Genomic DNA, 14,025 nt, shown 5'->3' on the forward strand with positions numbered 1-14,025 from the left:
GTGCTAGGGATGGACATAGCATGTTACTCCCACATCCCTATTTTATTGGGCCCTGGAGTTGCTGAACCTGAGACAGTCACCCAGACCTCTGAACTCAAGGTCCACACCTGAAGATGGGCTTACAGAGGAGGCTTAACCAGGTTGCTTGGGGAGGGGCAGGAAAGGAAGGCAGTTTCCACCCCAAAGCCCTCGGCCTCTGGGCTTCCTCCACCACCATCCTCAAGATGCAAGCCAAATGTGAAACCTAGATCTTTCTCCGCCTTCTTCTTTTCTTTGAATAAATTCACCCAGTTCTCGTATTTTAGATATGTCAACAGTCACAATTCTGAAGAAACAAAACTCTCATGCAGTTTTGGATGTCTGTATCTTGTGACTTCCTGCCCAGCAACCTCTTATAAAAGAGGCTCAGAGCCTAGACTTCCAGAAGTCAGAGAACACAGGAGTCCTCAGTCCAGCCCTGTTCCTGTAGATAGTCGCTTACCAGAAGGATGAGGGTCAGCCTACTTCCCCTGGCTGTCCTCCTCACGGTTGCCGCCCTCCACTCTGAGGCCAATGAAGGTGAGACACATGACCCTTTCATCCCTCTGAACAAAGAGAACACAGCAGCAAAAGGCAGAGAGCTGCAGGGAAGAGGTGTGGGTAGTCCAGAGAAAGCTGCCTGGGGGGGTCCTTGAAAAACAGACAGCATCTTTACCAGGGGCCTCTCTTTCCCCATTCCTGAACAGGACTCACTTCTCTCTCCTCTAGCAAGAGGAAAACCTACCCCTGAATCTGGAGCCCCTGGCCCTTGGGTACCCAGCATAGAGACGCTAATTCAGAGTATTTCAGGCTATCTGCTCAGCCACCTCCTGGGGTTATAGAAGAGCCAGACGTGGGCTTGGAGAGGAAACTGCAAAAGATCAAGCTGTCTTCATGGTTTAGGCAGGGTTTTACAATATTTGAATTTGGTGGCTACCATTTTAAAAATGGAAACATTTTAAAACATTTAACAATCTATATTTGCCATTTCTTTTGAAAGACCAAACAGATCTGAGTCCAAGTTTCCACAAGATAAACTTTGACTGGAACTGAGGTGGCTCTGTCCCCTTTAGATGGGGGTACACTCCGCAGGTCTCAGGAGTCCGCACTGCCAGGCCACACCCAACTGCTGTCTGCCTGGCTTACAGAGGGTATTTGAGCCTGAGGGCCCCACACCAGTCTCTCTCCCCGCCCCTATAAGATTTGTCCAGTTGTGTATATGGCACACAGCCGCCCCTGGCATATAGTAAGCTCCCAATAAATATCTGGGATACATGAAGAGGAAGTAGCAGGTGGCTCTGAAAGAGGCAGGCATTGATGCCAGATGTCCTGACTCCCAGCTCACTGTCCTTACTTTCCTAAACAGGCATGGTTGCCTCTCTGTAGAGGGCTGGAGTCAGAGGAGAAAGTGGCACAGCAGGGGTCCTGGAAGGAGACTTTGCAAGAAACTACTCTCCTGAGCTGAATTTCTACCAAATTCAGAGATGGAAAAATGCTAGGTCCTGGACCTCTCATTGAATAGGAATGAGAGCTGTTTCCCAGGAATTTTTTTACTTCAACTAGCTAGAGAGCTCCTTAATTCTTTCCCATAATTCCAGTTATCACTGTATGACTTCTCATCTGTAAATGGGGTAAGTAACACTTTCTCAGAGGGTTGTTGTGAGGGATGGAGATAAGCCACATCAGGAAGTAAGCCAGACCAGTAGTAGAAACCTAGCAAAGGGAAGCTGTTTTCTTTTCTCCAGAGAACAGCAAAAAAGAATAGAGAAATAGCTGGCTTAAGTCAGAAAGACATAGATTTAAACTGAATTCACTCATTCATTAAACAAATATATATTAAAAGCCTACTCGGTGTCACCCATTCAGTCAACATGCTAGAAAACAGCGGTGGACAAAAACACTTCTGCTCTGGGGAGCCTCAGTCTAGAAGCTCTACCCTGACCAGCTTGTGACCTCCGCTGCCTCATTTAGGCTTCCTGAACCTTGGGTTCTTCATGTGTTACATGAGGGTAATAAGGCCTTTATTGGACAAAACAATCATTGGCATATAAATCAATATGCACATTGCTTGCCCCATCAACATTATTTGCCATTTTAATGTACCAGGGTGGAGCATGTAGAGCTCACTAGACCAATTCAAATTCAGATTTGGCCATGGACATAGTGGGAGGACTCAACTCAGGAAAGACAGCACGTGCCTGCCAGCTGCACAGGAGAAGGACCCCACACAGGGAAAATGGCGACTATTCCACCAGTCCTCGCTCTGCAGCCACATAACTCAGTCTCTTCCTGTATGTCCCTCCCAATTCTAAACCACTACATGAGGGTTTGGGACTGGCCTGTTCTGCGTCTCCACCCCTCTGCCACTCTACGTGGCTTCTTCTTTATATTCTTAGTTATAAAACTTCTGTTCAGCTAGACTTCAGATGGTTCTCCAGGTAGATTGTTCTATAGTTTAGTTGTACTTCTAATGTGTTCACAGAAGACAAGCGCAGCGTTTATCTACTCCGCCATCTTGGATCTCCAACTTTGAAGTATTTTAACTATTAGATAGTTGTAGCATTTTTGCAATTTTTAAATGATTTTTATTGGCCACTTATTTTGTTTTAATGTTCTCTTTTTGTCATGTTTTCCATTATTGACTGTCTATATATGCTGGAGAGCCTTCAACATGTTACTGAATATACAATCTTGTCACATTTATTATAATAATAACAAACCTTGAATTTTTGTACAGAAAACCTCTGAAACTTTTAGTACAACCCTATCATGCAAAAGTGATTCACTGTTTACTATATCATCACTCATTATTATTTAAAAACATGAAAACAAAGTATTATGAAAAATAAAGAATAATTTATGATTTTGAGAATTCTAAGGAATTCTGATTTCTTATTTCCAAATCCCGAAGACTGAAAGAAATTTGAAATTCTATGGCCATAGAGTCACATCCCAGCCCGGAGGAGGGTCTGAGAGAGGGAGAGGTCAAAAGGGGCTGGCAGCGGGGAAAGAAAAGAGGTATGAGAGGAGGATAATTTAAGAGATGGGAAGAAGAGCTGCCAGAGAGGGGCCAGGCCACACTCCTCCCTGGGGGCTCCTGCCTTATCTCTTTCTCCCACTTCACCCCTCCCCGATGCGCTCTCTCCAGAATAAAGATACAAGTCTAAGCTTCCTTGTAGAGAAGGTTTTGGCATCATACAGTCCTCTCTACCTTGCAGGACCAGATAACAACATGGCTCGCTGCTGTTTCAGCTACATCTCTCGAATGGTCCCATTCCGTGTTGTAAAAGGTTATCACAGAACCGGTACCCAGTGCCCTAAACCAGCAGTCATGTAAGTACAACCCAGCAAACGATGGGAGGGGGTGCAAATGATGAGAACCAGTAGGGCCTGGGAGAGAGAAGTAGGGGGTTGGGACTCTAAGCGGAGGCTGCTGAGGAGTGGCCTGGGGACTTCTCTTCCTGAGCTGGAGGTGATGGGAGTTGGTCCCCGTGGATAGAGAGGGGTTGGGAAAGAGGAGGGAAGAAGGAAAGTGGGGCTTCCCAGTGGGTCCTTCACTGACTCCTTGGGAAACAACAGAGACTGGGTGGCAGTAGAGTGGGGTGTAGGGCTGGGGTCTATCTCTGCAAGGGGCCACATCTGGCAGAGAGAGGGGTGAGGAGTTTCAAACTGGGAAGAGAATGGGGTGGTGGAATGGGATCCCCTCCTGCCTGCTGACCCTCAGTTTCTCATCTTCATCTTCTTTTTCCACAGCTTCCTTACCAAAAGAGGGCAAGAAATCTGTGCCAACCCCAGTAAAGCCTGGGTGCAGAGGTACATCAAATTACTGGACCGGAGTCCAAAGACAACTGTGAGCAGTGGAGCCATCACAGCCTAGGGAACAGGAGAAGGGGCCACAGAGCTACTTTCCCTCCCCAGCCAACTCTCTTAGCCCCATGGTCCCGGGCATTGTCCTGGAATAAACTGAGGCCCATGCTTGCTTTTCTGTGCTCTCATGCTCTGATAAATTCTGCTTTCTCCTGAAGCTTTGCCATGAAACCCCATCTCTGGGGCCTAAGGATGCTTTGGTCCTCAGACAGCATCTGTCTTCCCTTTGCAGCCACCCTGTTGAAATAAAATTGTGCTATAGAAAGGGAACTTGGTTGTTTAAATTTGTTCTCTCGCAAACCAGCCTGGTATTTCTTTCTTTTTCTTTCTTTTTTTTTTTTTTTTAGCTGAGCTATCCTGCCACCTGTTGGCAGCTCAGTGGCAACTCAGCTCGGGCCAGGAATTGAACCGGCGACCCTGTTACTCAGAGCTTGCACTCTTGAACGAGCTCTTAACCAACTGAGTCACTCGGCCAACCCTCTGGTATTTCTTTTATTTTACAGATACTCCATGGTGTTTAGTATGTGTCAGGTGCTGTTCTAAACACTTCAGCATCAACTAATTTAAATAGTGAATGATAGGGACAGAGTTATATTCAGGAGTATGGAAAACAAGTAACTCCTTATTTAGGACCTTAGATAATGGGAACAGTGTGAAAATACAGACAACCATATTAAATATTGTTTGTTTGCATGTGAAGTAGATAACTGAGGCACACACTTAACACACCTCCTTATTCCTTTTGTCCACACAGGGGCTGCAGCTCCCCCTTCCTTGAAAGCTCTTCTCCCCATCTCAGCCATTTAAAACATTTTCTTCCCTGTCCACCCTTCAAGACCCAGTGTAAATAGCATCTTCTTGTCCTCCCTGCCCAAAGCCCTTTGCCCCAACCACTGAAGCCATCCAGTCTTTTCAGGTGCTCCTTTGACCCCTTTCCCTGCTTCCTGGTGTGACAGTGACTTTGGAAATTTGACCAACCCCCACTACTACCCCAACTAAAGACAGAGACAGGCACAAGGAAGGGCACTGTGGGGTACAAGGAGGAAAAGGGAGGTAGGCAGAAGGTGCTATACTCTGCTCTTGGATACTGAGGCTGACACCAGCCTGGACATGCTTCGCTGGATACTGGAGAGGGGGCTCGGGGACTCTGGTGTGGTCCTGCCCTCCAACTCAGGCCTTGGGGAAGACAAATCATGGCTTTCTGCTTCAACCCTAAGCTCCTGTGGAAGAGGGACGCTGTTTGACACTATAGGTCAGAGATCTCAGTACATGGGTGAGTTGAGTGGTAGGGTATGGGGGACAATCTACTGTCAGGGGCAAAGTTAGGAAATTAGCAAAGTCTATCTTTGGGGTCCTCACATTTCCCGCTTCAAGGCCCATCTCCAATCCTTAGAGCCGTAATGCTCTTGGGCTCGCTCTCTCACTCACATCCCAGAGAGCTGAAAACCAACTTTCTGCACCTCCATCACTCACATCCCAGAGAGCTGAAAACCAACTTTCTGCACCTCCATTCACACTAAAATGTGTTGAAGCTTCTGGGGAGCTCAAATCCCAAAGCCAAAGGGACAATAATCAGTGAGGGGGTGGAGAAAGCCTGGAGTCTCCGGGAAGAATGGGACAGAGCACGGGGGTGAAGAGGCAGAGAACTTCTGGGCACAGAAGATTCCCTGAAGCTGGAGGACCCCGCTGGTCAACATGGCTGCACACAGAGATTGAGCAACAGGGACACAAAGACATGAGACTCATGTCATACAGGAAACCCACAGCCACCTGGCCACCAGCAAGGTAAATGTGTCCACCTACAGGGGGAAGGAAGGAGCTTAAAGAAGCACCTATTATGTGCCAAGAATTGTACAAAGTGCCCTACATACACGATATCATTTAATCATCCCCACATTCCTATGATATAGAGCTCATTACTCTCGTTTTTCTATAAAGGCCATACAGTTCCTCCTAACTCATCTCTGTTAATCCCACTCCCCAGGTGATATCAGCCAGACTCCCCGGTATGCTGACAACTTCCAAAATTATGCCTCTCCAGCCCAGACATCTTCACTAACGTGTCTAACAGTTTCTCAAAATTATCTCGTCCAAAATTGAAGTCCCGAATGTCCCCAAGTCTACTTCTCCTTTGCCTTCCCCATCTCGGTAAATGGCAGCTCCATCTTTCCAGCTGCTTAGAACAAAATCTTGTTGTCATCCACGATTCTGCTTTCTTTCCCACCTCACAGATCTTCTACTTCATTACATCCAAAACCTGAGCACCCTCTGCCACCTTCGCTGCTATTCCACCACCCATTGTCACCCACCAAGACGACTGAAATAGCCTCCTAAGGGTGCCCACACTTGTAATCTCAATAGAACAGCCAGTGATCCTGTGCAAATATAAATCAGGTCATTCCATTCTCCTGCTCAAAAATCCCCAAGGGCTTCCTATCTCAGAGTCAAAGTCCTTACAATGCCTGCAAGATTCTGCCCACCAGCCCCCATACCATCTGACGTCATCTCCTACTTTTTCCCTAGCTTCCTCCATTCCAATTCAATGCCTTTTTTGCTGTTCCCCAAACACAACAGGCAGGACCCAGCCCCAAGATTTTGTGCCTGTTCCTTCTGCCGGAATACTCCTCCACATCTGGTCAACTTCCTTCAAGTCTCTGTTCAAATGCCACCTTATGAGAAAGGCCTTCTTTGGACATCCTATGTTATATAGCACCTCCCTCTCCCCATGATTCTTCATCCTCCTTCCCCACTTTTTTTTTAACTCCATAGCACTTATCAACGTGTATTGTACTATATATTTACTTATTTATGTGTATCTGTCTCCTTGCAATTAGAATGTAAGCTTCATGAGGGTAGAGATTTTTAAATATTTTTTCACTGCTCTACCCTCAGTGCCTAGAGAATACCTGGTACAGAGTAGGCACTAGAAACTATTGAATGAATGAATGAATGAATGAATGAGGTGACATAGGTTCAGAAACAAACCTAAAAAGGGGAGTACTTCCAGGAGAGAATTTTTGGAACAACTCTGTCTTGAAGAGTGCTTCTTCCCGTCTGGGGTTTTGCCACTAATGAACTTTGCAGGATGGGTTCCAGAAAGTAGGGTACAAAGGCAGTTCACTCATACTGCCATTCAGGTGTGGCTCCTCCCCTCAGTTATCTGGGGTGCTCAGCCCTGTGAGAAGCTGAACAGATACTGAGTATCTTGTGGATGTGGAATTGTAACTGCCATAGGCTGTGCCCCTGCTCTCAGCCACCCTTCTTAGGAAATAGAATTTCCATTCTTTAAGCTGCTCAAGCTGAAAACAGGAAGTCATCCTTGAAACCCTTCTCCCTCATCCCCCCATCCATTCCATCAACAAATCCTGTCAGCTCTGCCAAAATCTCTCTAAATCCACCTGCTTTGGCTCATTCACCACACCCCAATCCAAGATCTCATCTGCATGACCTCACGATGTGCCTCAGAGCTGAATGAGGATTTAACAGGTACTCTGAATCCAAAAAATGGTGCCCAGGCACTCAGGAAGACCATGAAAATTCAGAATTCAATTATGCAGAAAGAAACTGCTGAAGGAAGTCAGCCGTAACCTCAGTAGGGAATGCAAAATTCCAACCACACAGATCAGAGAAAAGAATTATAGAAAGATCTAAAGGACTGATGCATTGGCATCTAAGTGTCTTTTGTACCAGAGGGTAAGGTAATAAATGTCCTAAACAACGAAAGAAATGAAAAAAAAAAATCTAACCTAGCCATGAGGAATGTTTGCTACGTCCTCAGTGAAGGTACTGGCTTCTGTTTACACAAGTCACACAGAAGAATAGCTCGAGGGTATAACTAGAACCTAGAAGACACCTACCCTTTTTATAAGAAGCGAAAACTCCAAGCCTCCTGCTGTCACTTCGATTCTTAAGATGGAGCTCCGAGTACCCAGTCACAGTGGAGACAACCACCCTTGAAGTGCACAGGCCCAGTGCACTCCCTCAAGTCCCTTTTGGCCGATGAGCAACCCCTGATGCTGGGATGGTGATCTGGTGGAGACCATAAATAATGGGCCCAGTGATCTCAGTTTGTTTAAGATAATAACACTGTATCTGAGAAGGTGGGCCTCAGAAAGGCCATAACTAAACACAGATTAAAAGATGTAAGTCAGGCCCAGAATAGTAAACCACATATGCAAAGATTAGGAATCAGTTTTTAATCATTGGCATCATCTATATGATATGGAATTTAAAGCCATTATAATAGATTTTTAATATGGCGTATTAGAGCATACAATGGATTAACCTGTGATTCCAATGAAAAATGTGTAATTAAATAATTTATTTTGTCCTGGTGACTTTGAGTTGAAAGCTATAAGAGAATTTGGCTAAGTTAACAGAGAATATTGGAATGTTTAACACAACTTGATTTTTCTGTAAATTTAATTTGTTCTATTTACAGGAGTGAAGCACTTTGGAAGGTTCTGAGTGTTAGATAGGACATGTGGAGTACTTCTAAAAATTCAATATGTTAAATTAATAAAAGCAGTTTAAATTGTTGACAAAAATTTAATCCACAAAGTCGTACATAGAACTGATTGTTTAAGGGCAGTTTATTCCACTTGATTAAGCATTAATTGAGGCATTTTAAATTTTGCTAGCTTTATAAATAGGTTAAGATGGGTAAAGCAAAAGGCTTATAGGAAGCTAATTTTTAAATGTATTGCTCTACTGAACTAATATTCATTTTAAAATCAAAGTAACTGCAAATAGCTTCCTACACACAAAACGTTACCTGCAGACCTGAAAAAACTCACACGAATAAAAGTCATCCTCATCTCTCACCCTGATGACCACACTATGCCCCACTCTCCCCTCATCCTCTCCATTCTCCATAGCAACCACCTGAAAATCTTCCAAGAGCTTCCCATTATACCTAGAATAAAACCCAAAATCCTTATAACATGCCCTGCCAGATGTCCCATAATTGGGCCCCTGCCCTGCCCCACCCTCTCTCCTGTCTTGGTACTCGAGCCACACTGACCTTTTACTACCTCAAATGCACTATCCTAATTTTTGCCTCAGAGCTTTTGCATATGCTATTCCCTCTCCTAGGGTTTCAGTTCCACCCACTCTCAGCTGGCCAACTCCCATCCATCCTTCAGGTTTCAGTTAAATGATCCTTCCTTAGAGCAGATCTTCTTTAACCCCTAGCGTAAGTTTGGTCTCCAATCATACTTTTTAATAAAAGCCAATAGCTAATCCTTCATAGCTCTTAGCATACTTTGTAATGATATATTATATGTAATTGTTTCTCTCCCTCACAAGACTGTCAGTTCCATGAGGCCAAGGAGTATTGGACAGGTGAATTCGGAAAGGCAAACCCTTTGCGGATGGCTCAGGCAGCATCTCCCACCCTGATCTTTAACCTAAAAATGAGCTGGATCAGCAGGATTCACCAGGCTTCTACGTTAGGGGTTGGCAAACTGTGGCCTGGGGGCTAAATCCAGCAAGCTGCCTATTTTTATAAATAAAGTTTTATTTGAACACAGCCATTCCCATTCGTTGGAACACATATCGCCCATGGCTGCTTTTGTTCTATAAGTACAGAGTTGAGCAGGTATGACAGTGACTTTGTATGACCCACAAAGCTTAAAATACTGTCTAAGACAAGGTGATACCTAGGCTTATATGCAAACATCCCTGGGCAACTGGCATCTAAGCTCCATATGTTTCTCTTCCCAGCAAGACCAGTCCAGAAGGCTCCCATCACTACATGACCAGTTGGTTCTCCCTGCCCCATCCTAACTTCCCTATAAATTTGTGAAGCAACTCAGGAGTTGTAATCCTACAGACAGCCCATTGCCAATAGGCCCACCAGGGAGGGGCTGTCTCTCCAAAACCCTTCCCCACAGTGCATCCAGGGGTGCCTGGCCCAAAAATGCCTCTCCATGGGATGAGGGGAACTTGGGGGACTACTGTAAGGTTTTCCTCCATAAGCCTAGCTGTGTGCCTGCACAATGTATTACTTTGTGGTGTGTCTTCCCACCCTCTTAATCAACAAATAATAATGAAAGAAGGAAGAAATGAGGAAGTGGATAAATGACTTGCAGAGGCTCTGGTACTTCACCAGTGAGTCATCAAATGAGGATGAATTGGGATTGCACAGAGAATTTTGGACTACTTTTTGTTTTATGGAAGTTAATAAATCTGTACCATTTGAGAAAAGCAGTACAAACGGAATTTTCCATTATGGTTTCCCTTTGCTATTAGTTAATTTCATTACTGGTAGGGGTAGGTCATTGTTTGGTTTTTCTGATACTTCTGATAGGCTCTTATTAATCGGCCAGAAATGTAGGTTAAAAGATCTCTTTACAAAGACGGAGAAGACTTGGGGCCAGGTTGGTAATGAATGATTTGTTCCATTCAAGGTGGCAGATAGACTTCCCATATTTAGAATTCCTCTTGCCCAAAACGTTTTGAAGAAACCCAGGACAAGGAGTGCATGGCAGGAGGGAAGATCTATAGTCTAGAGTTTTCATCAAATTTCTGGAAGATGGAAAATGAACAGAATGCTATGAACAGATCAAACATAGCCAAGGAGGCCAGGATCCAGGACACCTATGGGAGGAAGCAGCAATGGAGGCTCTGAGCTCTGGGTGGCAGTTGGGGAAAGGAAGAGGGAGAAGAGGGTGGGAGTTATAGAGATTGGTGGGCAAGCAGCTATAAGACAGATGCCCAGTCCCACATATCCCCACCACTGGGACCTGCAATATCAAAGTAAAATATTGCACTAGACCAGATAACCATGCAAGCAAGACTGTATTCAAGACTATTGCAATGGGGGAGAGAGAATGAACTCAACTCCACTGAAACAAAAGGCAGGGTGGCATGCTAGTGGAAAAGCACTGAAGGGGGTTCTCCTCTCCCAAATCCTGCCTTGCTGCCAAGGGAAAGAGCACAGATCATAAAATTCAACCTCATGCCTCCCTTTGAGACCCTGAGGCTTGGCTTGTAGTCTACAGCTTTGCAAAAAAACAGAAGCAATCATCCAGTCATGTATCTGCTTAACAGAGATGTTTATTACTTTTAACTGGGAAGACACAATTACATGAGGGTCAAAAAGCCAATTCTAGGACAGGGAAGGGGTTGGGTGAGTCAGGAACTCTGCTGTGTTCCTCTTTGAACTTCTAGAGGCCCCAAAACAGGGGCCTCTTTGGTATCAAGTTGGGAAGGGAGGGGCTGCTTTAGGTGATGCTGAGGCCTGAAGCCAGCCTGGCCATGCTTTTTGGGAGATGGACCCAAAAAAGGGTCTCAGGGACCTTGATGGAACTTCTCTGTTCAGTGCAAGCCTGAGAGCTGCCCTTGAGGAGGCCACCTGCAGACCACTGTTAAGCGTGTGCTATCAGTCTCACCCCCAGGAAGAGAGACGTTCCGTGATGTACAATACATTATAACAGAGGCCCTGGGCATGTGTCGCTGACACCTTGAACGGGGACAACTTTGGGAGCAAATTATATAGCAACCTCAGTTTTGGTCTCCTGCTGTGTTTTTAATTCAGAGGGCTAGCTTTCCCTCTGCCTTCTGGATAAAACTCAGCGCAGTCCCCCATGATTTCTGTAGTTGCTCTCAAATAATACCAACCATTCTGCAGTCACCTAAGTCACAAAACACAGTGTCCATAAAAATAAATAAATACAACTGACAATCCCATGTGGAATTCTGCCTTCCATCTTGCCTCAGTCACAAGGTTTCCCTCACTCCCTACCCCGGGCCTCTTGAGGTGGAAAGCCGGACGGCTTCCCCGCACCCAGCCGTCGTACTTCCTTACATTTCTGACCCTTTCAGGGTTGGAGATCTGGAAGACAGAAAAGGTGAGGCTTTGTATGAGTGCATTAATGTGAAATGTCCAGAACAGGCAAATCCATAGAGACAGAAAATAGTGAGTGGTTGTCAAGGGCTGGGGGGAGAAGAAAATGGACGTTGACTGCTAATGAGCACAGGATTTCTTTGGGGCGGGGAGGAGAGGGGACCAATGACTCACCAAGATTATTTCAAAGTGAAGACATCTGAGCTACCACAGATGTAGAAAGAAATCTTATCTGAACTTCTCTTACCGACTAAAGCAGAGCTTTACCATCGTCAGCTGCCACAAATCCCACAACCAGGAACATTCCAAAACAAAACTGTATAAACCAGCCTCGTCAGAACCTTCCACCCTTTGAAACCCTAACCTTCCCCACCCTCATCAAACTGGCATATAAACATTTACCCCACAGCTTTTCAGGGAATTACTCTCTCTATACAGTATTTCCACATAAATAATAAACATTTCTCCTGTTAATCTGTCTGTTGTCAATTCATTTGCAGGCCCCTGATCTCTAGGAACTACGTCGGTAGGAAAAAAAAAAAGCTTTTCCTCTCAATAAGAGGGATTTTAAAATTGTCCTGAAATAAGATAGTGGTGATAGCTGCACAACCTTGTGAGTGTAGAAAAACCACTGAATTGTCTACTTTAAAAGGATGAGTTTGGCGGGGGCACCGATTAGCTCGGTTGGTTAGAGCGTGGTGCTGATAACACCAAGGTTGCCGGTTTGATCCCCACATGGGCCGCTGTGAGTTGCCCCCTCCCTAAAAGAGTCAACTATGCCATTGTAGCATGAAAGCAATGTGTAACCAATGACCATGGCTGTTCTCCAATAAAAATATGTTTTAAATAAATGAATAAATAGGTGAATTTTGTGTATGTGAATTGTATCTCAATAGAAACAAAAGGTGAAGGAAACTAAAAAGTTTCTATTTGACGGGACTGTCCTGACAACTAGCACCAGTTCTCTCTGGGCGTGGCAGGTAATTAAAGCTGACCCTTTCTCTTACAACGCCTCTTTAGGGCATCTCCACAGCCTCAATCCTTCATAGCCTGGTACCCTCAATTTTCTTCTCACTTAGATGCCATCCTAAAATCAGCTCTCTGAGCCGTTTTTCATTCTAAAGTGTGAGTGACTGACCAGAGCATTTTTTTTAACAGTCTTTGAAAGGCCAACACTAAAAGTGAGGAATCAGCCATGAGGTGGGGAACATCTGGTGGCTCCTGTGTTTTAGGGTCACCCAAACCTTCCAGGGAGGATGAAAGGGAGGTGCAGGAAGAATGGTGCAGTGCGCTCTTGGGCATAGGTAAGGGTCTGATGCTGCAGGCTCGAACAGTATTAGATAAGGCTTGGGAAGGGAGGATTGCAGCCAGTGGTGCTAACAAAAGCCTGAAACTTGTAATCCTACAGACAGCCCATTGCCAACAGGCCCACCAGGGAGGGGAGACATCTGGGTCACAGGAGGGAGGAAAGATGCTTCGATTTTGGAGCACCTACCGCATGCCAGGTATTGTGCGAGGTGCTCTACACACAGTATCTCCTCTGATTCCCCCACAGCCCTCTGGCGCGGCCTCATTTATGGATGAGGGCATTAAGACCCAGCGAGGCTGGGTCTTTGAAGCAATGTGTCTTATTGGACATATTCTAAAGAGGACCGGCCTGCCCCGTTAGCACCAGGCCACAGCGTGGGGTGGCTGCTCCCACTTGGTGTCTGAATGATCAGCTCCGAGGGAACTGAGACGTGGGCCTTGCCTATCTGAGAATGTGGAACTGCCCCACCTTCAAGTTCTCAGCCCCCACCCCACTCCACTTTGGCAAATGAGCTGGAGGTCCCATCCAGTTGCCCCATCATTAAGAGGTCCCTTCCTCTTCGTTTGTGTGGCCATAGCTGAGTCCAGCCCTGGTCTTTTCCATCTCGAGGACGGCAGTCGTGTCCTACATGGTTTCTGTACCCTTGGCCTCCTGAGTCCATTCATCACACATTACTCAGAGTTTACCAAAATGTAAAACTAATCATGTTTTCCCTGCTTAGAACACATCAAAGGCTTCCCATTGTCCTCATGATAAACCTCACGTCCACAGCATGGCCTGTCTACGCCCTGTGCAATCCGACCCCTGTCTGCCTCTCCAGCCCTATCAGGGTCTCTCTTCTCCTGCTCTCAGGATTCCAGCCACACGCAGTGCCTGACATGTGCTAGGACTTTCTGCCTCGGGACCTTTGACCAAGTTATTTCCCTTGCTCTATTTCTTTTTTCCTTGCTTTTCAGCCTGCCTAACATTGCTCATTTTATAG

General features: G+C 45.6%; 1 protein-coding gene across 1 annotated transcript; it reads left to right on the top strand.

The window, feature by feature from the left end:
• The first annotated feature begins 406 nt into the window (after positions 1-406).
• LOC109379755 (regakine-1-like) lies at positions 407-4,146 on the top strand. The gene is made up of 3 exons (XM_019636628.1): positions 407-558; positions 3,237-3,351; positions 3,772-4,146. Exons 1-3 carry the CDS (start codon positions 489-491, stop codon positions 3,893-3,895), a joined length of 309 nt encoding a protein of 102 aa, XP_019492173.1. The 5' UTR covers positions 407-488; the 3' UTR covers positions 3,896-4,146.
• The last annotated feature ends 9,879 nt before the right edge of the window (positions 4,147-14,025 follow it).

The sequence above is a fragment of the Hipposideros armiger genome, unplaced genomic scaffold (assembly GCF_001890085.2).
Source record: "Hipposideros armiger isolate ML-2016 unplaced genomic scaffold, ASM189008v1 scaffold_29, whole genome shotgun sequence".
Lineage (NCBI taxonomy): Eukaryota > Metazoa > Chordata > Mammalia > Chiroptera > Hipposideridae > Hipposideros > Hipposideros armiger.